The 25,203-nt window shown below is 41.7% G+C and overlaps 1 protein-coding gene across 13 annotated transcripts in view; it reads left to right on the forward strand.

Annotated features, from left to right (window-relative positions):
* Positions 1-25,203, forward strand: part of AMBRA1 (autophagy and beclin 1 regulator 1) — a 170,953-nt gene that overhangs the window by 76,862 nt on the left and 68,888 nt on the right. For all 13 annotated transcript variants that reach the window (XR_013442346.1, XR_013442347.1, XM_078058089.1 and 10 more), the window contains 2 exons: positions 4,536-4,616; positions 5,042-5,142. Coding sequence is in view for 11 of the 13 variants with exons in the window: in XM_078058089.1 (XP_077914215.1) it covers positions 4,536-4,616; positions 5,042-5,142 (182 nt within the window). In the remaining 2 variants the exon portion in view is untranslated. The remainder of the gene's footprint in view (positions 1-4,535; positions 4,617-5,041; positions 5,143-25,203) is intronic.

Raw genomic sequence — 25,203 nt, forward strand, 5'->3', positions numbered from 1 at the left:
CAAGAAGACAATGGCCTTTTGAGCTTTTTGCTGCAAGAGCTTCATTTATAAAGGCCCGAGTCAGAGCCATTTGTCATGAGGAGTAATGACAACCTGACTGTCTGGTCAGGACTCAGACAGCAGTCTGTAGGTGTGTTTTTCATTCCTTTAAATTACAGCCTCTCTCTGAGGCAGTTAATCCCAGGCATTTAACAAGAGTTGCTGCTGTGTCTCTCTCCCTTGTTCCAGAGATGCATTTTCTTGTATTTGGCATTTGTCTCAGATGCCTTATTGTTTGAAGGGTGTTTTTCTCCTTATAAAATCTTTTACAAGAAAATCTTATTTTCTTCCCCCTCTCCTTCCCAAATACCCCTCTGAGAGTTAATCAGAGATGCACAGAATTCAACAACTGGGAAAGCCATTAATAACTCCGCCAGCTTCTGTCCTGCTGGCTTAACGGCAGCTTCTGGCTGATGAAATTGATGAGGATTTCTCTGGTGTTTCCCTAAAAAGCATTTTGGTGACAGAGTCCCCCTGTGAAGGAGGAGCAGTACCAGCATATTTGCATATTCTGCTCTTTACTGGCTGGGTTTGTTTGCTTTTTTTTCCCCAAGTCCCCTTGGGAGAGAGCACAGGCTGTGTTCCATTCAGCCCCGGTACAGAGCACCTTCGCCATTCCTAAGGTGAATGGTCTGTCTGGGTCTGCCTTTCCCCCCTGCTCATCTGGCAGACAGCCTCTGGGCCACGCACATTCAGTCTCAGCCTCACTCACTTGGCCTTCTTCAGCCTGTGCAGCCTCGCCTCACGTTGATCTTACAGACAGCACTGAAGTGAGTGGCAGAGTCTGTGTGGCTTTGTAAATGCAGCATTAGTTTAAGTACTTTTAAGTCCTTAGCCCTTTTCTTGGAACTCTTAGCACTCTCCCTCTCCCCTTCTCCTGTTTCCCATCCCCACTGCAGATATGCTATGCACTGAAATTGGTTTCCTCGGCCGAACTGCTTACTTCTGAATCCTCCCTTCTTTCTAGACTACAGAATCTAGGGTCATGAGTTGTTCTTTTCACCTCTAGTTTACTTGGAGCCTTGCCTTTAGTTAGGGATTTTTGTGGTCGGTACTAATTCCCAGAGCCTTTATCCCTCTCCTTGCCTCACTTGTCCCGCGGTCGAACCTTCTGGCCTTTGCTATCTTTCCCGTTCCTGTTTTCACGGTTTTTCCTGGAACAGTGTTGGAGCTGTTTTCTCCTAGATGTTCTTTGTTGTTCTCTCACTGTGTGTTCATCGCATTCCACAGTTTTCTAATAGTTCTGAGGCCTGTGCTCTCATTCCTGTCCTTCTATGCTAGAGTCCTCAATGCTTTTAATTTGAAGTCTTCTCTGTATTTTATTGAGATGCCATTTAGCTCCTACTTCTCCATCATTTGTCAGGATGTTAAGCTGAGGGCCAGCAGATACATCTCCACTCAATGTATAACGTCTCTCATGTTGCCGAATGTGACCATCAGTCTGAGACTTTGTGTCTGAGCCAGCTGATCTCATTTGTATTTTCTTATATATCCCCCAGTAATCTGTGAATACTATAAATCCATTATCTCTGGCCATGTTTTGTGTCCCACCCCCCTTTTTCATATGGAAGGAGAAACTGAATCAGAAAAGGAGTTGATTGGGGCGCCTGGATGGCTCAGTCGGTTAAGCGTATGACTCTTGATTTAGGCTCAGGTCATGATCTCAGGGTCATGAGATCAAGTCCCGAGTTGGGGTCTGTGCTGAGCGTAGAGCATGTTAAAGATTCTCTCTCTTTCTCTCCCCCACCCCACCCCTGCTTGTGCACTCTCTAAAAAGAAAGAGAGAGAGAGAGAGAGAGAGAGAGAGAGAAAGAAAGAAAGAAAGAAAGAAAGAAAGAAAGAAAGAAAGAAAGAAAGAAAGAAAGAAAGAAAAGAAAGAAAGAAAGAAAGAAAAAGAAAGTTGTTTGTCGGTTTTAATAACAACGAAAAGAGGCTTGTGAATTATGTCGAAGGAGCCCCGTTTTCCCCCCAGCCCTGATGTATTTGTCCATTTTTCTAAATTGTCTCCCTGTGTCCTTTCACCAAGGCTTGTGCTGTCTTTGAGCACGGGCAGCTGCTGATCAGAATGATCTAGTGCACTGGCTTCTCCTTCCCTACTCTTCAGCCCTGCTGACGCCAGATAGAGACCTGTTTGTTGTCCAGGGGGAGAGGAGTCTTTGGACTTGCAGAAGCCAGTTGTTAGCTCCACAGTGTGATTGATTCTGGGAAGGCAGCTCTCTCTCAGAGCTATGGAGGAAGCACTTGCATTTATCCCATGGTGCTCCTTTCTCTGGCTTAGTTTCTAACCTTTTGAGGCTTAGGACCCTTTTTAACTTCAAAATGTTTTCTAACTTTTCTCATGGTAATTAACTGTACTTTTAGTGCCCATTGATAAGTAAAATATGCTGTTATGAAAAGCTGTCGAATTCATTTGTACTTTTTTTTTAAAGATCTATTTATTTGAGAGAGAGAGAGAGGGAGGGAGAACATGAGCGAGCCTGGGGAGGGGCGGGGGCAGAGGGAGAGAGAGAATCCGAGAATCTCAAGCAGACTCCCCACTGAGCTGGGAGCCTGACTCCGGGCTTGATCTCACGACCTTGCGATTATGACCTGAGCCGAAATCAAGAGTCGGACGCTCAACCGACTGAGCCACACAGGCGCCCCTCATTTGTACTTTAAAGTGAATTGGTACTTTGATCAAAATTTGAAGCTACATATATTTGAAAAATAATAATACGCTTAATTTGAGAACTATCTTATTTGTTTGATACTCATTTTTTTCTGTATGCATGTGGCTACCGAGATCTTGTAACAATTTGTGGGCTCCCCAGAGCTGCAGTCTACTGGTCAGGAACTTCTGATTTCATTGTTTTTATAACCTTTTTACTTTCCATATAGTCTCTTCTTTTCTCTTTCTCTCTTTCTGTCTCTTTCCCCTTTCCTCTCCCTTCATCTGTAGAGTTTCAAGTCAAGGGGATATGATATGTTAAGGAAAACAATAGTATGCCTTCTCTTTGGGGAAAATAAAGAGCAAGTGCTGACTTTTAATGGATCAGCTTCCAATATCTCTCATATTGATTTCTCTGTTAATGCTCAGCATCCAGTCCCACCAAGATATAAAAACCTTCCTAGGCTTTCATTTCTGGCTTGTAAAGCTCCCAGTGGTCCATTTGAAAGCTAAAGTATTGTCTTAACTTTAGTTCCAGGGCCAGTTTGAAGATGATCTCATTAAGTTGAAGATAATCCAAAGGGAGAATTCAGAAAAAATACCAAATCAAGCTTTCAGAGGTTCATTTATTTTGTGAAGTTGGTTAAGCAGCTAATTAACTGCACTGTCCAGCCGGTGCCCTTTGGCTTATTGTTCCTTTGATGCATTAGAAACTAAGCCACGTGAAGTCCCTGTCTTGTAGGAGGCAGTGGAGTATAGTGGAAAGAGCAAGGGCTTCAGAATCAGATAGATATGCTTTGAATCCTGCCTCAGCCACTTACTAGTTGTGTGACCTTGGGCATTTGCCTTTCTGGTCCTTAGTTTCCATATCTGTAAAACAAAGCTATTAATACCTCATGGGATAGTTAGAAGGATTAAATAGGGTAACATGTTAATAACCTTTATATTAGAGGGGTGCCTGGGTGGCTCAGTCGTTAAGCGTCTGCCTTAGGCTCAGGTCATGATCCCAGGGTGCTGGGATCGAGCCCTGCATCGGGCTCCCTGCTCAGCGGGAAGCCTGCTTCTCCCTCTCCCACTCCCCCTGCTTGTGTTCCCTCTCTCACTGTCTCTCTCTGTCAAAATAAATAAATAAAATCTTTAAAAAAAAAAAAACCTTTATATTAGAACTTAGTAGATATTTAATAAATGGTGGTTATTACTATTGCTTTAACAGACCATAAAGAAAACACCTAGACTTTTTTCTGTTTACTCGAATGCTTGGGATTACATTGTCTAATACTCTTCATCATTGCCAATTTTGCAGTCTAAAAGGGACTGCCTAGTCTTTTTCTTGTGTTGTTTTTCTTTCACTTTTCATGAGTGATTTTTTTTCCACATCAAAGACCTAAACAGACTCATTTAGAGATCACCATTTGAATGAAGTTGATGGGGGAATTCTTTTCTTCCTTCAAGATTCCCCAAAGCCAAAGTTTCTCTGTATCTTTCTTTTTTTTTTCTCTGTATCTTTCAATCTAGAAAGAGAAGTTTATATATTTCCATTCTGGGTCCCTTGGAAGATCTAAACTTGATTTCCATTTCAGATGCTACAGGGTTCAGAGATCACATTAACTCATGAAAAATCATCCTCCTTCTTACTGAACTGTCAGCAAATGCTCATAAATCTTTTAGTTGAGGTACTCCAGAAATGTAATATATTGTGCCATCCAAATTAGTAAGCAACCTGATGACTAATTTCTCTGGGTTCTTCACCTAAGTGTAGAAATTTCGTTTGGGGAATGTTTGTCTTTTGGGCTGATGGCTGGTTCTGCTTAAGTGACTCTCTTATATACAGTCTTCTTGTTTTCTCCAGGGACAATGGTGACAGATCCAGGCACCGAGCTCCACGCAATGCCCGGATGTCTGCACCTTCACTTGGACGCTTCGTTCCAAGGTAAGAACTGGGTAGCCAGCCTTTGTGAGGGAGCCTTCATGAGAGCCTGGGATTTCGTTTTTAAACCTACTTTCTGGACTTTGGATTCCGTATCTGGAATTATTTCCTGGTGAGCCTATAATCCAGCCCTGCCACCTAAAGACTTGATAGGAGATGATTGGCCACAATGAAAAGAGATAGAAAAGTGCCTGGGGAGTATCCTATTCAAGATTAGAAGCCTGCGAAACTGCAGAAGAAAGATCAGGAAGGAGATACAAGTCTGCAGAAGGACAAATTCCAGGAATTTTTACAATGTGTTGGGCTTCTGTGGATTCCTAAGTTTAGTGGATCCCTTAGCCTTGGTTATTGGGGGTAGGTGGATAGTATATCTCCTTTGTTTTATGGTAGTCTTTCATAGGCTTTTCACACGTGGTTCCTTCTTGTAGGCGTTTCTTGCTGCCTGAGTACTTGCCTTATGCGGGGATTTTTCATGAACGTGGACAGCCTGGCTTGGCTACTCACTCTTCTGTTAACAGGGTCCTGGCAGGTAAGGAAATGTTTCTTCGGATTTTGAAAAGTTGAAGGGGCAGGGAGCCAGATAAAGCTTCCCCCTCCTTTACCTATGTTGATGTAATGGCATCTTGTCATGTGGCTGAATACTCTGTTTTGAGGTCTTGTACCCAGTTCCTTACTTCAAGGCAGGAAACTAGAATGGAGCGAAGCTGTTTATCTTGCCCATTCCCACTTCCTTCAAATATCTTTTTTTTTTTAAATTGTTTAAACTCTTTGTTTCTTAATCCAGCAATTAGATTCTAGCTATGCTTTTAATTAAATGATAAAGGTGTCTTGTTCATGTTTTGGTTGGTGAGATACTCATGAACCAGATCCTGTGATTTAATTAGGAGCTTAATGCACACCTCTTCAACCCTTCGCTCATCTGCCAGCAGATGGAGTTTCCAGGCACTGTGGAATCTTCCAGGGAAGGAGGAGGAGGAGAAGAGACCCATAAGGCTGGCTCAGAAACCTCAGAAACAGAAAATGGGCTGGACAATGCCAGCTGAGGCAGTTTTATGGTGGCTGAATAGCTTAGTGACCAATGTTTTTGGCCTAAGCTACATGGTGTGACCAGGCTCTCAGATGTAGTATGTGCTGCTGCTTCTGGGCAGTGTCTAGAGAAGGAAGCAAAGCAGAATTCTGTTTTTTTCTGACAAAGGTTATTTCCCCATCACACTCTTTCCTTCCACTTCCCCCTCACCTCCACTGCCAACCTCTAAATTTATGTATGTGAAGGCATAAAAGGTATAAAAATCAGTCCACGTTTAGGTGTGTCTTTAATAAGCATCTATTAAAAATTTCTTAAAGATACTATGTTTTGGAAAATCTGGGCCATGTAGTGGTTAAAGGTAGGAAGGGATCTGGGTGAGGCAGTAACACTGTCAGCCTCGGAGAATGTGATTTCTAACCAAGCTATGACAGCTGGAAGGCCACAGGATCTCTGGTCTCCCCTAGGTAGGACTATCCTTGACCCAGTGTCAAGGCCTAGAAGTCCTAGAAACCTCAGTGGTTTCTCTGCTAGCCACCAGACTCTTTGTCGGCCCAGGCTTGGCCGGGGAGCAGACTATATCTGGGTCCCCTGACAACCTTGTCTGAGGACCTCTGGCCCTAGTGGGTAAGCAGACGCCATGCCTCAGTGCCTCTCCATGCTTGATGTTTCTGTGTGGCTTGGCTGATGGCATGTGGAAGCTCCTCACTGGCAGATAATCACTTGCTGCCAGGCAATACTATAGAGCTCTTCTCCACCCTTTGTTCCAGACATCTGCCTCCATCACCCCACACAGCACCTCCTGTTCCTCTACTGCTAGAAAATCTCTGTTTCCTTGGCATTTAGCTTTGCTTGGGAACAGCTGTATGTTTATTTCTTCCTTAGATTTAAGAACTCTACTGCCATTTCCTGTTTCCTACTTTATGCCCAGAGGTCTGACCCCCAAATGGCCCACTTTCACTTATGGATACTTTTGAATATAGGGGTTGTGTTCCAGCAGGCAGCTGTTAACAGATATGAAATCTACTGAGAAAAGTTCTCAAAGAATGCAAAGTATCTCAAGGGGAAGGAAATCTAGATTCTCAAGAACCTCACTCTTGAATTAGGTTAGCAGATGGTTTCCATTCACAATTAAACCAGTTTCTTCTGTTTTCTCAAGATACACATTACAGAGAACCTATTGGTCTTTTCGTAAAGGCCCTCAACGTTTGTAGATACAGGTTTCCTCTGCTGTCCAAAAGTAGAGTGTTTCTACGAAACCTTATGCAAGCCAAAATGGCGCAAAGCGAAGAAGCAATTACCATTAATTTATATGGAAAACATTTTTAGTATACCCAAACCCAAAAAATAACCTCTCTCAGGCTTTTCTGATACCTTAGGACACATCTTGCTAACGGATGCACACAGTAAATTGAGATAAAGCACAGATGTGCTTACAGACACAGTTCAGAGCTCTGGCAGCTTGGTGCTGAGAGTGCATGCTGCCTCTGTAACAGCTCGCTGTAAAGCAAATGCTGAACGCTATTTTCACTTTTCACCTTTTTTCATAAGAGTGAAAATCCTCTTCAGATTTCCTTCAGTTAGTGAAAACAAGGTACTAATGTTGGTCTTTTGTAAAAGTGAAGTGGTGTAACACAGACTTTCAAGAAGTGGGGGCGGGGGGGTACCTGTGTTTGGATGTCCCTCCAGATTCTGTTGACAGCTGTATTACTTCTGTTCGTCTCTTGAGAAAATTCCTAGAATAATAACAACAACCAAAAAAAAAAAAAAAAAAAAGCCTAACATTTATTGAGCACTTGCTGTATACTAGAGAGTATTTTAAATGCTTTTCCAGTTATATTTCATTTCTTTCTTGCAATAATCCTGAGATAGGTACTATTACCTAATTAACAGTGGAGGAAACTAAAGCCCAGAAGGCTAACTTGCCCAGGGTGATACAGCTAGAAGTTGAGGAGCCAGAACTGAACCAGGCAGTGGGACTCCAAAGCTTCCTAGTCTGCCTCCCTACAGTTATTTTAAAGGACAAAGTATCAAAATAGCATGCTTCTTCTAGGACCTTAATCTGGAAGACGGAAAGAGCTCCCAGGGAACTTGGCTGATTTCCAGGGTTTTTCTTAGTTGCATTAATTCCTGTTTTATTTATTTATTTATTTAATCTTTCTAAAAGATTTTTATCGTCAGAGAGAGAGCATGAGCACACAAGCAGAGGGAATGGCAGGCAGAGGGAGAAGCAGGCTCCCCGCTGAGCAAGGAGCCTGATGCGGGACTTGATCCCAGGACTCTGGGATCATGACCTGAGCCGAAGGCACTTAACCGACTGAACTACCCAGGTGTCCCTAATTCCTCTGTTTTAAGCAGTTTCTAGACATAGCCTTTTATGACCCAGTGGTGCTTGCTGAGGAAAATCATTATGTAGTAGCCCTTTCTTTGAGCCTTCTAGCCCTCATGGATGCAGATTTTTGCTTTTTATTAAACTTACTGTGATCATGTAATAGAGCTCCTGTAATAACGGCTTTTGGAGTGAAAGACAAATTGGCCTGTTAGCAGTAAGCACTCCCAGTTTCCCTGGAAAGGCAATTTCACTTGTATGATTGGAATGACGTTGTAATGGTTTCAAAATAATTATATTCAACAGGTATTTGTTGTGTAGCTATGTGCCCGGGACTGTTCTAGGCTACCAGAGTGAATAAGAGGCATGATTCCTGTCCTCCTATAACTCCCAAGTCTAGATGGTTGACCATACCTCAATCTGGCTGTTTGGTTCTTAGCTCCAAACATAAAGCCAAACCTTTTTTCTTTTTTTTAAGATTTTATTTATTTATTTGAGAGAGAGAGAGAAAGCACGAGCAGAGAGAGGGGCAAAGGGAGGGGTAGAGGGAGAAGCAGGCTCCTCACTGAGCAAGGAGCCCGATGAGGGGTTATCCCAAGATCCTGGGATCATGACCTGAGCCGAAGGCAGATGTTTAACAGACTGAGCCACCCAGGTGCCCCAAAGCCAAACCCTTTGAAAGGTGAATGCCTTTTTGCAGGGGTGAAGCAAAACACACCTGCAGTACTTGGAGGTGTGACCAGTACTATGGTGGGAAATGAGTCTCCACTGGACCCGTCGCCAAAGCCATTCAGAGTCATCAACAAAAAATGGATTTGCAGAAAATTAAGATCCATTCTACCCACTTCCTCCCACATGAACCTGAGAGTGGTAATAGAAAACAGAAGCTACTACAGAGAATTGTTTTGATTGTTAATTTCCATCTCTTCTTCTTTATCTTGGTGCCTTCCCCACAATTCTGTAGGTTCCTGGTGGCCTCTAGTCACCCATCAACCCATGCCATGCCCCTTCTTTGGTAACACAAATTCTGAACCTATACTTAAAGTAGTGTAAGTAAATTTAAAGCTCCTGCAACTCTGTCAGGTGTATTTCTGGGGAAACACACAGAAGTCTGGGGAGCTCCCCCTGCTGACTTTTTAGTAGACAGCTCTAGCTCTGTGCAGTAACAGCCACTGATAATAAAGGACATAAAGTTAATGACTGCCTACAATGAGCCACGTGCTGTCCTAAGTGCTTTCCCATATATTACCTCCTGTAATCATTATGGCAACCCTGTGAAGTAGATCATGCATTTCCGTTCTGCAGGGAAGAAAACTGACATTCAGAGAAGTTAGGTCACTTGCCCAATATAACACAGTGAGAGGCAGACCTAGAACTTTAAACCAGGTCTGTCTGCCTGACTCATAATCTTCTGTGCCATGTTTTGCCTGAGTTCAAGTAGGGGGTATCTGCCAAAAGGCTTGTAAGCTTACAATTTTTTCTGCATGTTTGAGGCCTCATAAAAGTGAAATGAGAAGCCCTGGCAATTACTGGAAGAACAAAAAACTTCTGAGGGATAGAGACCTGGGTAGTGTAGGGTATTAGTTATATGTCCTGCCTAATCTATTTGACTTTCATCCTAATGAGCATCTGTTCCCAGCAGATGTGGGCCTGATGTACTTAATTTAGTGTTTTGATTAAAATCAATGGGAAGTGTCAGGGTTTTCTTGCTCCTTGCTGCAGGTCATTGGGGCCTGGTCGAGTGTCCTGGGCTATAGATGGCTTTGTGCCCAGGCATCCTAATTTTTCTCTTATGATTTCTTCTTTGACCCACTAGACGTTTAGGAGTGTGTTCTCCAGTTTTCACATATTTGTGAATTTCCCAAATTTCCTTCTGTTGTTGGTTTCTTATTTAATGTCACTGTGGTATATGATTTCAGTTATCTTAAATTTATTGAAACTTGTTTTATGGCTTAGCACATGGTCTGTCCTGGCATATGTTACCTGTGTGCTTGAGAAGAATGTGTATTCTGTTGTTGCATGGAATGTGCTGTAGATGTTGGGGAGAACTACTTGGTTGATAGTGTTGTTCAGGTTTTGTATATCCTGGCTGATTTTTGGTCTAGTTGTCCTACCCTTTGTTAAGAGTGAGGTATTGAAATTTCCAATTATTATTGCTGAATTGTGTATTTCTCCCTTTAGTTTTGTCAGGTTTTGCCTTATATATTTTGAGACCTTGTTGTTAGGTACATATATTTTTATAGTTGTTATGCCTTCCTGATGAATTTAACTCTTTTATCGTTATAAAATATCCCTCTGTCTCTAGCAATATTGTCTTTAAATCCGTTTTTTCTTATATTAGTATAGCTACTCCAGCTCTTTTATGGCTGTTGATTGTGTGATATATATTTTTTCTATCCTTTCAACTTTTAACCTATTTATTTCTTTGGATCTAAAGTAGGTCTCTTACAGAAAGCATATACAGTTGACCTTTGAACAATCAAGGGGTTAAGGGCACAACCCCCATGTAGTTGAAAATCTGTGTATAACTTTTGACACCCCAAAAACATAGCTACTAATAGCCTACTGTTGACAAGAAGCCTTACCAATAATATAAACAGTCGAAAAAATTAAAAAAAAAAAAAATAATATAAACAGTCGATTAGCACGTTATTTTGTGTATTGTATGTATTATATACTGTATTCTTATAAGCCAGAGAAAAGAAAATGTTATTTAGAAAATTGTAAGGAAGAGAAAATACATTTATAGTACTGTATTGTATTTATCAAAAAAAATCCACATCTTAAATGGACCTGTGCAGTTCAAACCTGTGTTGCTGATTTTTGTTTTTTATACAGCCTGACAATCTTTGCCTTTGATTGCATTATTTAGTTCATTTACATTTAATGTTGTTGATACAGTTGGATTTTGTGTGCCATTTTGCTATTTCTTTTCTGTATTTCTAATGTCTTTTTTGTTCCTCTGTTTCTCCTTTGCTGACTTCTTTTATATTAAGTGGCTATCTTCTAATGTACCATTTTAATCTCTTTATTGATTTTTAAACTGTCTTTTATCAGGATCTTCTTCAGACTTATACAGACTTAGTTCTGGTAAGATACAGAAACTTTGCTACACTATAAATCTATTCCCTTCTCTCTCCTTTGTGCTATTATTGTCATGTATATTACATCTATATATATTACAGACCCAGCAATGCAGTGTTAGAATAATTGCTTTATATAATCTCATGTCCCAGGCATCCTTCTGTTTATTGCCTGTTGTGGGTAAGACAGAGCTACCTCTTTTGTAAGACTTTACTTTTCCTTGTTAACTTTATTTTTGGTTGTCTTTTGCCTTTCTTAGATGTTCCCCATTTCCCTGGTACCTTAGAGAATTACTTTTAGGAGGCCTGTCTGGTCTAGCTTGGCCATGTAGGTGGGCATCTGGGGCCCTGGGCTTGCTGACTTTTAGGAATTACCTTGATTTCTCAACCCGGTATCATAGCTCTCTAATACAACAAATTACCTAATATAGTAGATCTTTGCTTGAATTGGCAAATCTGGGAAAGATGAATAGTATGTGTGAATACGGTTGAGGGCCATCATGGTATACTTAAATGAGTATGAACATAAATGAATAATAGTTCTGGTGTTGGGCCGTTTATCTCCATGACTGGACCCTTTATCTCTGTGTCCTGTACCTCTCTGGTACCTAGTAGCCAGGCAAATAAAGTGAGTGACACATTCCAACTCAACATCAATTAAGATGGCTGTTTATAAACCCCAGATAAATGGACAATTAGTAGTGGTGGTACTAGCTAGTGCTCCTTTAATAATTAACCCAATTACCTTTCATTCTGCTCCAGTGATGAAAGTGAAGGCGATAAGGGGCTGGCTTGGTTGCCTGGGAAACAGAGAAGTAAATGCAGCACTCCTTCCAGAGAACCCAGCCTTCCTAGATAGACACCTTACAGCACCCAAGACTTTTACTTACTTGGTGTCCACCAATCACTGGAGTATTGGGGTCCTCTCTACCCCAGCCTTTTACTGCATCTCCTTACACTGCTAGTGAGAAGTGTGCTTATTGAGAACCAGGGTCTTAGTTTCTAAGCTTAATTGCCTGTGCTGCTTCAAGCTTTTCTGGGGAAAAATACTGGGCTTTGTCAATGAACTTTTCTATCCCTTTTATATATATTTTTAAAGATTTTATTTATTTGACAGAGAGACAGCAAGAGAGGGAACGTACACAAGCAGGGGGAGTGGGAGAGGGAGAAGCAGGCTTCCCACTGAGCAGGGAGCCTGATGAGGGGCTTAATCCCAGGACCCTGGGATCATGACCTGAGCTGAAGGCAGACGCTTAATTGACTGAGCCACCCAGGCGCCCCTATCCCTTTTATATTATGTGACTAAGTTTTTCTGTGCCTCTGTCTCTCCCCCAGGAAATTTCCTCTTGATCTTTACCTACTTGTTGACGCTTCCCCACCTGTGCCCTTTCTTTACTGTCATTTTGAAGTTTATGTAGCGCTTTTCTAAGTGCTTAACATTTTCCAGGGCACTTTGGGTCTTATGAAAGAATTAAATGGTTCTGCCCTTAGGGAGTTGACAGTCTAGCCAGGGAGTGGCCTGATTTTCTATTTTGTTTTCGCCCTGCTACTAAAAATTTAATAATTCCCCTGGGACTTTAACTGCCAGTTCTGATTAGCTAAGGAGGATGCAGCTCAAACATGGTGTGGACTAAGGATTTATGTCTTTTGGGACCGTTTGAAGAAACTCTGACTGTGTCCCCATTTTTCTTTTGATTGGGTCTGTGAGGATGAGTAAGTGGGAGTTTAGGGAGGATAGCTGCCATTTATAGTATATAGTCTGCTTAGGAGGCATTATAGCAAAATGTTTGAGTTTGGGCTCCAGAGCCAGGCTATCTAGGTTCAAATATTCATTCTGCTACTTCCTAGCAGTGTGGTCTTGGTTAATTTATTTTACCTTTTCGGGGCCTCAATTTCTTTATCTGTAAAATGGGCATAAGAATAGTTCCTAGCTTATAGGATTGTTTAAAGGATTGAATGAGTTAAATGAGTGAAATTAAATGAATGAAACATTTAGAATAGTATTTTTTGGCACACAAGTATTCAGTAGATGTTAGCTATTATCATTATTATGATTTTTATTATAAATTTTGGAGACTAGTATGAGTTAGAACTATGCCAGTCTCCTCACTGATTATAACCTTGCTGATCTCTCACTGTTTTTCTGTGTTCTCTCCAAGTGGGGCTCTTCCTGGGTTCCAAGCAGGACTTTTTCCCCTTTCGCTATGGTCAGTGAGTTGAAAATACTGTGGACCTTTTGTTCTATGGCACCAACAGATGGTAACCTGAGAGTCCTTGTGTTGATAATTTGACAGTCTAGTGTGTCCTCTGTTGCCTGTAGTCATGTTCCTCAAGCAGGGAAGAATAGAGGAGTCACAAAGTTTGCATATGACAAACTATTTTCTGTCCCCCATCAGGACTTGTGTTGATAAAATGAGCATCTACTCAGCAGACCGAGTGTTTGCTTCTGTGTACCCATGGCAACGTGGGATTCTCAAAGTGTAGTCCCTGGACCAGTACCATCATTACCTGGGAAAGTGTTATAAATGCAAATTCTTGGGCCCTACCCCAGGCCCACTGAATCAGAAACTCTGGTGGTAGCCCCCAGGAATTTGTGTTTTAAAGAGTCTTGTAGGTGATCATGATGTACTTTAAAATTCGAGAACTCACTGAGCTAGGAAAAGATGCAGAGACAGAGGCATGGGAAGAGATGAGGTGGTAATACCAGGACCCCAAGATACATTAGTGCTGGTGAGACCCTGTTGTATAACTCTTCTTCATCTGGAGCTGTTACTAATGGGGAAGAATGAATGAATTCTTAATTACATACAGAGTACTCAGCTGGTATATCAGCCATTTTGATTCAGTGAGCATTTATTGAACTTCTGTTGTTTAATGGTACAGTGTTAGGTGTCCAGATGAACAAGACATGATCTCTGCCCTCTAAAGCTTACCAGCTACTAAGTTGGTATTATGCTAAATGCTAGACTAGGAGTATAAACAGAAAGCTGGTTGTGGGAGCTCAGCACCTTATAGTATTTCTACAGCAGGAAGTGAGAGGAATTGACCTATGTAACCTCTCTCCCAACTTTTTTTTTTTTTTTGAAAGATTTTATTTATTTATTTGAGATAAGAGAGAGAGTGAGAGAGCACACGAGCCATGGGACAGAGGGAGAGGGAGAAACAGGCTCCCCACCAAGCAGGGAGCTTGACGTGGGGCTCGATACCAGGACCCTGGGGTCATGACCCGAGCCAAAGGCAGACGCTTAACCGACTGAGCCACCCGGGCACCCCTCTCTTCCAACTCTTAACCAATTTTTCACCTGTTCCTCTTCCTTCTCCCAAAAAGAGAAATACTAATGTCAGCATATCTGGATTGAGACCTCACTGTTTACTTGTGCTTTAAGCTTTCTGTATTCTGGGGCTTCCCTAGACATAGAGTGATCTCACAGCTTATTAAGTCCTGTGGTTGTCTACTCCTTAGAAATACTAGTCATTTTGAAGGTGCCAACTTAAGATGGCCTCTAATTTTAAGTACTCAGTGTAATGCCAGAACCTTTATGTCTCTCTTCTTAGGTTATGTTTGTTTTGTGCTTTGACATGTTTTGTAACCCCTCAAAACAAATGATACTGTATAGAAATCTACAGAGGAGATGTGAGGAAAGAAAAAGCTAAAATGTGAGGTCAAAGCCCATATTTTCTAGTGGAAGCAGTAGCCAGACAATCTCCACTTTATTTGAGATTAGAGATCTTCTGCAACCCCTGGAAAGACTTGGAACAATCCTTTTGCTGTCCCATCTACTCCATCAGTTTTACCCACATGATCAGTATAAATGCTGGAAGCTAATAAACCATGCTAACCTTTCACCTCTCCTTTTTAAAACTCTAAACTCACATAAGCTTTTCTTTCTCTTTCTCTTTTTATGAGCGCAAGCAGCCTCATTTATTCCAAACTGGCTGGAAATGCCATGGAAGCTGGCAGACAGCACCTCTCACCCTCTTTACCAAAGTAGAGCCAACCTGTGGGTGTTAATTTCCTTTCTTTAACAACTGCTAATCCACAAGGCCAACTCTTCCCCAGGGTCCTTGTGCCACTCAACTGGAAGCCAAGAGCAAGCATGGATATCTTGGTATAAGCCATGATGTGGAAAGAGGCACCTGCAGGTGGGTGACCAGGGACCTTATGGAGTGTTGAGACTTCCTGGAGGTGTTTCTTTTGGTCAGGAGTTAATTTTCACCCCAGAGCCAGGTAGTTATCCTGTAGCCACAGTTTCTCATTATTACAGGGCTTCTGACATCGGTCCCTTGGTTTGTCCTAAGCTCAGTTCACTGCAGCTGTATGCACCGTGCAGAAGGGGCCCAGCTTCACTCCTGTTGTTTTGAGCACTGGGACTATATTCTTTGGGAATGCCTGCCTGGCAATAAACTCATGATTTTTACTCTTTTTTTTTTTTTTTTTTTTTTTAATTTTTTATGATTTTTACTTTTGAGGCTTATGGCTGGCAAAGCACATGCTGGAAGTATTTGTTCCTAAGCAGAGAATTTAACTAGTCTAGGCTACAGAGGAACAGAGGGAAAGCTGAACAAGAGGTAAAAGGTCAAAGTTCCCAGTGGGAACAAGGGTATTGTTCAGGAAGGTGAGGTGTACTTTAAGCATGTGAGGAGGATATATATTACTTATTTTCATAAATAAATCTGGCTAGAAAGGTAAATTTTCTCCAGAATCTGCCATATTGCCAGTGGCTGCTTTTGGTAGTACCTACTGGTTTTTTCAACAGCAAGATTCTACCACAGTCTATTAATTATAGTTTCCCTTGGACTGGTAACATAAATGAAAGGACTGACATGGAAATATGCACAGCCTCTCCTGCCTATTAAAGTTTTACCTGGGCAAATATGTCAGAGGCTGTGCTAGTTCTATAGCAGCACTTAAAATTATCCAACGTTACCCTGCATGCTGAACTGGCAAAGGGTTGTGAAAAGAAAGAACGTGGTAAGTCAAGCTTAGCTTTGACCATGAGCTAATATTGGATCACATTTGCAAAATGTAATGGCTATGGAATATGGTGCTTCAAATGTGCTTTTTTTTTTTTTTCTTAAGATTTTATTTATTTATTTGACACACAGAGAGAGGGAGAGAGCAAGCACAAGCAGGGGGAGCGGCAGTCAGGGGAGAAGCAGGCTCCCTGCCAAGCAAGGAGCCCAATATGGGGCTTGATCCCAGGATCCTGGGATCATGACCTGAGCTGAAGGCAGCTGCTTAACCAACTGAGCCACCCAGGCGCCCTCAAATGTGCTTTAAAAAACAAAACAAACCAAAAAACCTAAGGGCAGTTATGGTATGCCAAGTACTGTTCTAAGCACTTCTCACATATTCACTTAATCTTCACAACATTCTAGTGATGCCCTGTTTCTACTCATTTTTGCAGATGATGAAACTGAGGCATAGAGGGATTGAGTAGTTTGCCCAAGACCACAGCTAGTATTGGCAGAGTGGGAATTGGGGATGCAAGCCGTCTGGCTTTAGATCAGGACTTTTCAAACGGAACCATCATGGGGTACGGGTGACTCCTTGTTGGTAGAAAAACAGACTGAAATTTAAACTCTGGCCTTACTTTAAAGAGAACAAAAATAATTTGTTTGGTTCCGGAGACTGCTACTGGGGAGGGGGCTACGAATTCTGCTATATTCTTGTTGCAGCTCCTTTGCCCTAGAAAGGGGGCCCTGTAGAAATACATTCCCAAACAATGAATCCTGAAGAGGTAATTACACTGTTGCCATCCCATTGGGAAGAAGGCTGGGGCGGTGATTACATTCCGAAACAAAGCTGTTCGGGTATAATTGCACTGTGCTGCTCTTATCAGTCTGGGGAAGGCAGGCCTCTGGGCTCCATCCTCATTTGTTTTTAAGATGAAATCCGAATAGCATTCAATTAATAGGCAAGACCCAGGCACAGGGAAGTCAGCCAGAAGAGCCAAGAGGACATTAACTTGCTATTGCATTTTCCTTCTACTTAAGTTTTGCAGACCTTTAAGTATCAGCAAATTTGAGGGAGAGCCCATTAGAGAAAATGTATTTGCTGCTAATGAAGGGTTGGAGACCCCAACTTAGAGGCTGCGCCCCAAAGCCCTCATTGGTCTTTATGCAAAGAGATGGTTGGGTAGCAGTGAAATTTCCCTCTTCCGTCAGCAGCTTTTGCTCTATCAAAAGATGGCCGGCCCCTCCCTCAAATCTTTCTCTAAGACTTCTAGCATATATGTTTTTTCATGTATGTGGCTTCTAGTCATGGATCAAAAAGCTCCTCTATGGTTCTATTGAGATAATAAGGCTGACTTTTGTTAAATTTCGGCAATAATCTCTAGATCTGGCCTGGAAGAAGAAACAACACTAATTTAATTGTTTTGTGTTATGATTCAGAGAGTACAAAACGGCCGGTGGCCTCTTAGGCATGCTTGTTGAACTAGAGCAGAGAAGGGGGTACAGCTGGATGTTATCAGGCTGGGGGTCGCATAGATCCTTCAGAAGTGGCGTAGCCTTGGGGTGTCTGGCTGGCTCAGTCGGTAGAGCCTGCGACTGTTGATCTCAGTGTTGTGAGTTCCAGCCCCACGTTGGCTGTAGAGATTACTTAAAATCTTTAAAAAATTTTAAAAAGTGGTGTAGGCTTGGCCATTGCATCAGTTAGCCCTTTCTGCCTCACAAACCACCCCAAAATTTATTGGCTTAAACCAGCATATATTTTTCTCGAAATTCTGTGGGTTCAGTGTGCAGTTTTTCTGGTCTGGGTCGACTTGGCTACTGTTTGTGGTCAGTTGATGGCTTGGCTGGATATGTATGATCTTGATGTATAGGCAGAATAATGGCTTGCCAAAGATCTCCACATCCTAATTCTTAGAATCTGTGAATATGTTACTTTCTGTGGCAGCAAAAACTATGCAGATCTGACTGAAGTTACAGATTTTGAGGTGCGGGGAGGAATTATCTGTATGGACCGACCCATTCTAATCAAATGAGACCTTAAAAGGGGAAGAGAAAGGATAGTCAAAGACATGCAATGATAGAAGATGGAAATGGCCCTCAGCTAACAAACAACAAGGAAATGAGGACCTCAATCCTATAACTGCAGGGAACTGAATTCTGCCAGCAACCCAAAGAGCAGGGAAATAGATCATCCCCTAGAGCCTCCAGAAAGGAATACAGCCCTACCAACACCTTGATTTTAGCTCCATGAAGACCCATATTGGATTTCTGACCTGCAGAACTGAAAGCTAGTAAATTTATATTAAGCCATTAAGTTTGTGGTAATTTCTAATGGTAGCCATAGAAAACTAATATACAGATGGCTTCATGGACATATCTGGCAGTTGGCAGGCTGGTTAGCCTCAGCTGGGATGATTTATCTCTTTACTGTTCACCAGTAGGTTACCTCATGCTTCTTCACGTAGAGTCTCAGGATTCCAAAGAGAAATAAGAGAGGTCCGGCCTCAGTGCACAAGCACGTTTTAAGGCTCTGGTTATGTCACTTTTGTTTCATCAGCTAGAGCAAGCTACGGGGCTAAGCCTGGAGTCAGAGAGGGCACTCTCCAAGGGTGTGAATACAGGGAGGATTAACTCATTAAAGGCAATTACTGTAACATTGTACCACAACTTAGTAGATTTTTTGAGATCTGTGGTAGCCTAGTAGCTCACTCTAAACAAATTGCCTTTTTTTTTTTTTAAGTGTCCTTACATATACTTGAAAGTTCCAGCATTTCAAGGGATATAGATGTATAGATTTGGAACTTCAGAGAAACATCTTGGCTTAGATCATTATTTGGATTATTCAGAGAGACCTGAATTTAGGAATTACATCCAAATAGGAAGCTGTATCCTGGTTTTCTAGATACAGTGTTTCAAAGAAACTACCTTTTATCTTTCTCTGGGTGTTTTCTGGGATGTAGCCCTCTATTTCTGTGTGCTGGAGGGTGAAAAGATGTGCAGAAGAGATTTGTGGGTGGTTGGGCCCCTTGGGGCCACATGTATTTCTGTGTAGGAGTAAGACTGGCAGAATTAACAGTACGAGCACTTACTAATCGGCTGTCAGTGAACCTGTACCTGTGGCATCATTTATAATCCGCAGCTCCTTTAACAGAAGCAACTTGGAAGAAAATTTCCTGAAAACTAAGGCAAGGGATCTTTGTGTGCCCAGTCACTGTGTCATGTTGTGCTTATTTATACCAGCAGTTGGGAGAAGCTAGAATTGAGTTCTTCTCAAGCATAGGACTTCACTTTTGTTTGACTTTATTGATGAGACTGGTAAACAAAGCAAAACACGATGTTATGGGCTGCGAATGTGAATGCATGGATTGGACCTCAGGCACATAGAGACAAATTTCATATTCACCAGTGATTCTTTTAGGACTTCCTTGATGTTCTTTCAGAGCCATCTCAGTGACTGGTAGGATGTAGACTCTGCTGCGGGCAATTTTGTTCAAAATGGGACAGCCTGTGTACAAGAGAGGTGTATACTTACCATTGAGAATTTTAGCTGGCTTTGATGAGATCATCCAGCTCAACAGGGCACCCAGTATGCTTATTAAACATCTCTTTGCCCTGCCTCAAAGCTTAGCCAGGATTCAAGAAAGTACCATGAGGCAGAAAGGGAGCTGCTGCCACAACTTGAAATGTACATGTGTGACCATGTCTGCTACTAGAAAGTGAAGTGACAGGCTCAGCTGAGCCTGGGATGGGGAAAATGCAGATTCCACTCCCAGGAGGAGGGGGAGCAGTGGTGTACCTTGGGAAGGAAGAAGAGCACTGAGAATGGAAATGTACAGACTGTTTAAAGGGCTTATCTCTTACTGTCTGATAAGAGGCTCGAGTCTGTGGTGATGAGATCCAGCCAATATCCTTCTTTTCTTCTGCTTTTGCTCTTTGGGTCCCCTTCCCCTCCTATCTTTACATTTATCTCTCATGGGTCACAGGATTTTAACTGGATTTTCTTTAAGGTAAAATGCATACAGCTAACGTAAGAGGTAATTGAGAGCTTATAAAAGCCACAGACTGTTTCTTGGTCTAAATATTTTCATTGATTCTGCTGAAATGAGGTGACTGGGGAAAGTGGTAAAATGTTCTATTGCTTGTTAGGTAAACTCATTAAACCTGAAAATATCTATGTAAAGCTGAGATAAGGTTTTTCAAACGCCCAATTCCACCCTCATGTTCTAGGTGAAAAGACTGCAGGGAGAGCTTAGGAACACCTGCTCTGAAGAAGTTTCTAGCTATTCTCATCTTTGTCTTACCTCGGAAGAATTTTAAGGTCTTACGGGATAGAAGCAGCCAGCACCATGGGTTAGCTTGGGAATCTTTGGATACCTCTCTACCACTATTATCCAACCCAAGCCACCCCTAAAAATATGCCATCTAGGGGCGCCTGGGTGGCTCAGTCGTAAAGTGTCTGCCTTCGGCTCAGGTCGTGATCTCAGGGTCCTGGGATCGAGCCCTGCATCGGGCTCCCTGCTCCGCGGGAAGCCTGCTTCTCCCTCTCCCGCTCCCCCTGCTTGTGTTCCCTCTCTCGCTGTGTCGTTGTCTGTCAAATAAATAAATAAAATCTTAAAATAAATAAATAAATAAATGAAAATATGCCATCTAAATGAAAACAGTGAGCTTGCTCTGCTGGCAGCTTCCAGACCTGTCCCCACCCAACCCCACCCATTAAACTGTTGACCCCAAGACTCATTTATAGACTTTCTCAGGCTGCCACTGGTACAAGTAACAAGAATTGGCCATAGAATTTGGAGATTGTAATAGTGAAAGAAAGGCCGACTGGCTGTTCATTCCCCTCAGACTTCATGTATACTTTTTGTCTCTTTCTATTCTTATTTCCCTGTTTTAAGTTTGGTTAGCATAGATTTACTAGTCTTTGTTTTCAGGCACCAAGTAGAGTTGTCTACCTTTTCCTTTATGTTACTAGTGTCTCTCCCAAGTGGGAGAGGGGCTTTTTTCAAAGAGGCTAATGCAGCTTCTGGAGAGAGAGACTGTGTGTGTGCTCTTTCTGACACCCAAAGAAAAGCCATTGGAGTTTAGAAATTCTGAAAAAAATAATCTTAGTTTTGGTATTTTGGGATATTCTTTATTTAAAGATGCCTACTTTTGGAGCACCTGGCTGGCTTAGTTGGTAGAGCATGTGGCTCTTGATCTTGGGGTTGTGAGTTCAAGCCCCACATTGGGCACAGAGCTTACTTTAAAAAAAAAAAAAGATACCTGCTTTCTTTGCCCTCCTTATTTTGAATGCCACAGTCTGCTCTTCCGCCTCCTTCCAGATCTGAGACCTTAGAATAAAAGTGAAAAATAGATGGAAAGAAATTATGGGAATCTTTTTTTTTAAGAAAGAATTATTTTTCTTTTTTTTTTTAAAGATTTTATTTATTTATTTGAGAGAGCACAAGCAGGTGAGGGGCAGAGTCAGAGGGAGAGGGAGAAGCAGACTCCCTGCTGAGCAGGGAGCCCCACGTGGGGTTCGATCCCAAGACCCCGAGATCATGACTTGAGCCGAAGGCAGATGCTTAACCAACTGAGCCACCCAGGCGCCCCAGAAGTTATGGAATTCTTAATATCAAGAGCTAAGCAATGTTGGTCAGAATTTGACTATTTTACATTTTACAATTTTACATGACTCATAATTTTTGTGTGGGGAGTATAACTGAAACAAACTATCAAACTGGGAATGGCCTAAGGGCCTTGTCTCTGAAGGAAAATGTGAGAATTTTGAATCCTTAGGCCTTTTAATTGTGGCAAATTGAATTCTGCTCAGAGCTCCTCATATATATTCCCTTTGTCTTTCCTTCATTGGGTAGTTTGTGATGGGAGGGGCTTTTTTTTTTCTTTTTAAATATTTTATTTATTAGAGAGCACAAGCAGTGAGGAGGGGCAGAGGCAGAGGGAGAATCCAACTCCCCACTGAGCGGGGAGTACACTTGAGCGGCCTGATCCCAGGATCATGAGATCATGACCTGAGCCGCAAGGCAGACCCTTAACCACTCAGGTGCCCCTGGGAGGGGCTTTTTTGTGTGATTAATAAACTCATCAAAGTTTATTCTAAACGAATACAGGTGAGATTAAGGTTCAGCCTACCTCCCAGAGACATGCATGCCTCTTTTCTCCTTCTTCAACCTAGGACCTAGGCATTAAACAGTTGATTCTTTCATTTATGGTCTCCTTTGGCTTTGGTGTTCTTAAATGTTGAACATTAGGAAATCTCAAGGAGTCACCCATACTGCTTGCTTTTGAGAAACCAAAGGTTTGAATTCTTTTGAATTTGAATTCTTTTAATCATGATTAATCCTTTGTATTCCAGATTATACCTAGCATTGAGCCCTGGAGGCTGCCTGCCACCTAGGTTGACTAGGATTTAAAGTTAATTGGGTTACTATTCCACTCTCAGAAGGATCTAATGTACTTTATTATTTATTTATTTTATTTATGCTGTTGAAAAGACTTTTTTCCCATTTAACAATGTATTCAATCCACCTCAACTCATTTTCTCCTCTCCTCTTCTCCACGCATTCAGGCTGATCCTATGAGAACATAGTGTGGTCCCCTCCTCATGTTACAGATCTATGGAACATCTCAAGTTGAGCTTTAAAATTTACATTTCTCAACTATATACTGTATTGCTTCTCTTCTGAACTTTCTTGACTTTTGCTTTTTCCTTCTCGTCTTTCTGCTCTAAAGACCATGTCCAGGATTTCTGTAGAAAAAGGTAGATAGGGATTAGGTATCCTTCGTGAACCAGGACTGTATTTCTCTTCTTGAGCCTAGTCTTATCTGCTAGCCAAAGGGAAAAATCTCAAATGAGTACTAGTCCTTTGTAGGTTCCCCCCCTTCCCTCTGTCCAACAGACAGTATAGCTACACTAGAACAAAGGGCAGAATTTGAGGTAGCAATTAGGGTTTCTTTTTGTATTTGAGAAGTGTATGAATGGATCTATTCTGTTCATATTGATCTTACATCTCAGAACAATTATTTCTTCGTTTATTCTCTTACTCATTGAAAACTATTTTACCTCACTGGTTCTAATATTTACTGACTTCATTATGAAATTAATCAACAGGAAAAAATACCAAAACTGACTGATTTTACAACTATATCCATTGCTATACGAATGGATAATATAGTCTTTGTTTTCAAGTTTGTGTGTAATAAATTCAATGGAATATCGTTTTTGAGTGCTACTATGTGCTAGGTCCTATGCCAAGTGCTGGGAAATTTTTTTTTTTTTTTAAGATTTTATTTATTTATTTGACAGAGAGAGACAGCGAGAGAGGGAACACAAGCAGGGGGAGTGGGGGAGGGAGAAGCAGACTTCCCGCGGAGCAGGGAGCCCGATGCGGGGCTCAATCCTAGGACCCTGGGATCATGACCTGAGCCGAAAGGCAGACACTTAATGACTGAGCCACCCAGGCGCCCCAAGTGCTAGGAAATTTTTAACAGAAAAAAAAAATTAGGTTAACTTCATTAAGAATCCTTCCATGTTCGATTATTTTTCTACCTTTTCAGTACTTTGAATTACTGTTGTTACTCTGGATCCAGAAGTACTAGATTTTAGGTGATTCTTACCCCTGATCATTACATCACTGTCACAGTTTTCCCCACAAGTAACTGGAGAATAATTAACTTTATTCTATGACAAAGCTTTAACCCAAAAGATGTCAATAGAATATTTATCCTATCAAAGAAATGTGTTGCAAAAATGCAAGCTATCACTTCTCTAGTTTTCCTTGTGTCTCTTCACCACACCTGAAGTTCCTACTACTCAAACCAGACTTCATTAGTCTCCTTTTCCTCAACAAGCTGTTTTCTTTCCAGCTTTGGCTTCCTTCGATCAAGTCAGTGGTCTCTTCCTGGCTATCACAGAGGCTGTCATTCTGTTGTGATACAGGAGGATGTAGTCCTTAATGAGTGCCTTTGGCACTGTTTGTCAGTTGTTTACTTCCCAATGATGTTGCATTAAAGTTTTAATTAACCACTAAATTTGAGTTGACTTCTTAGTTGAGGCAGCTTTCTTTTCCTGAAGGCAGGCTGACTTTTGTTGCATAGCTTAGCACAGTGGCATGCCACCAAGTTTAGATCAGTGTATAAAATGCACATTTGCTAAAAAATTTTTTTAAGTTGTTGATTTAGGGACTGAGGAAGTCACACATGTGTTCTAGAGTAGGATACAAGTTGGTAGGAGTAAGAGGTAAGAGGCTGGTGCCAAAGAAAGAGCTTGTGTTTCCCAGAGCATGTGAGAAGTTAGCCTGGTGAGTAGGTGAGTGAACAGTCTGGGCTTGGGACAATAGTCTGCTCATTGACACAGTACCAAAGTCCACTAGATAGGCTCCATGAGACATTGTCTTCTTATAATAGTGACTGTGTTTTTATTATTGCTGACTTGAGTGTTGTTATGAGTCTTTTAATCCCTTCAAATATACTGCCCCAAAATATAGTACCCAGATGTATGTTGTGAACACAGAAAGACTTGGAACTACTGATCTTGTGTGTTGGAAGTTGAACTAGAAGTTGACAGCCTGGCTATTGTCATTCTGCCTCCTTCACTATATAATTTAAGTGAGTCATTTAGTCTCTTTGTCCACTTGACAGGAGAGGATGTGGTGCTTACCTCCATGTTCCTTCTAGGGATTAAGTAGGAAAAAATGGCAAAGTACTCTAACTTCCTTTGGAAAAGATACCAAGTCAAAAGGAATAAAAGTAGATCTATGCCTTAGCACTCAGGTTATTTGCAGTACCTGAACTACTTAAGACACATTGGGCCTGCCAACTTTGGATGTTCTGGTGACAGGAACACCTCAGTGCTAAGAGACAGGCTCAGGTGGCTGAAAAGGATCCAACTCAGCTTAATAAAAGGAGTCACTAGAGAACATTTGACTTGTGCTAGGCACCCTTGGGACATAAATACTTGTGGAACACAATGGAGGTGGTCACAGCTGCAGTAAGGAGGGAGGTCGGCCCTGTCCAGGGTTTGCGCATCATCTTCTCAGGCTAAATGTAGTTCATGACATGTCCTGACTATGCTTGGCTAATTATTATTTTGACCTCTTTTCCAAGCATTTAATATCAATCAAAGATCTTAGGCCATTGGCCACTCCTTTGTAAAAGTTAATGTGGTTGTGAAATGAAACCTCAAATATTGAAATAAAA

The sequence above is a fragment of the Halichoerus grypus genome, chromosome 11 (genome assembly GCF_964656455.1).
Source record: "Halichoerus grypus chromosome 11, mHalGry1.hap1.1, whole genome shotgun sequence".
Classification (NCBI taxonomy): Eukaryota; Metazoa; Chordata; class Mammalia; order Carnivora; family Phocidae; genus Halichoerus; species Halichoerus grypus.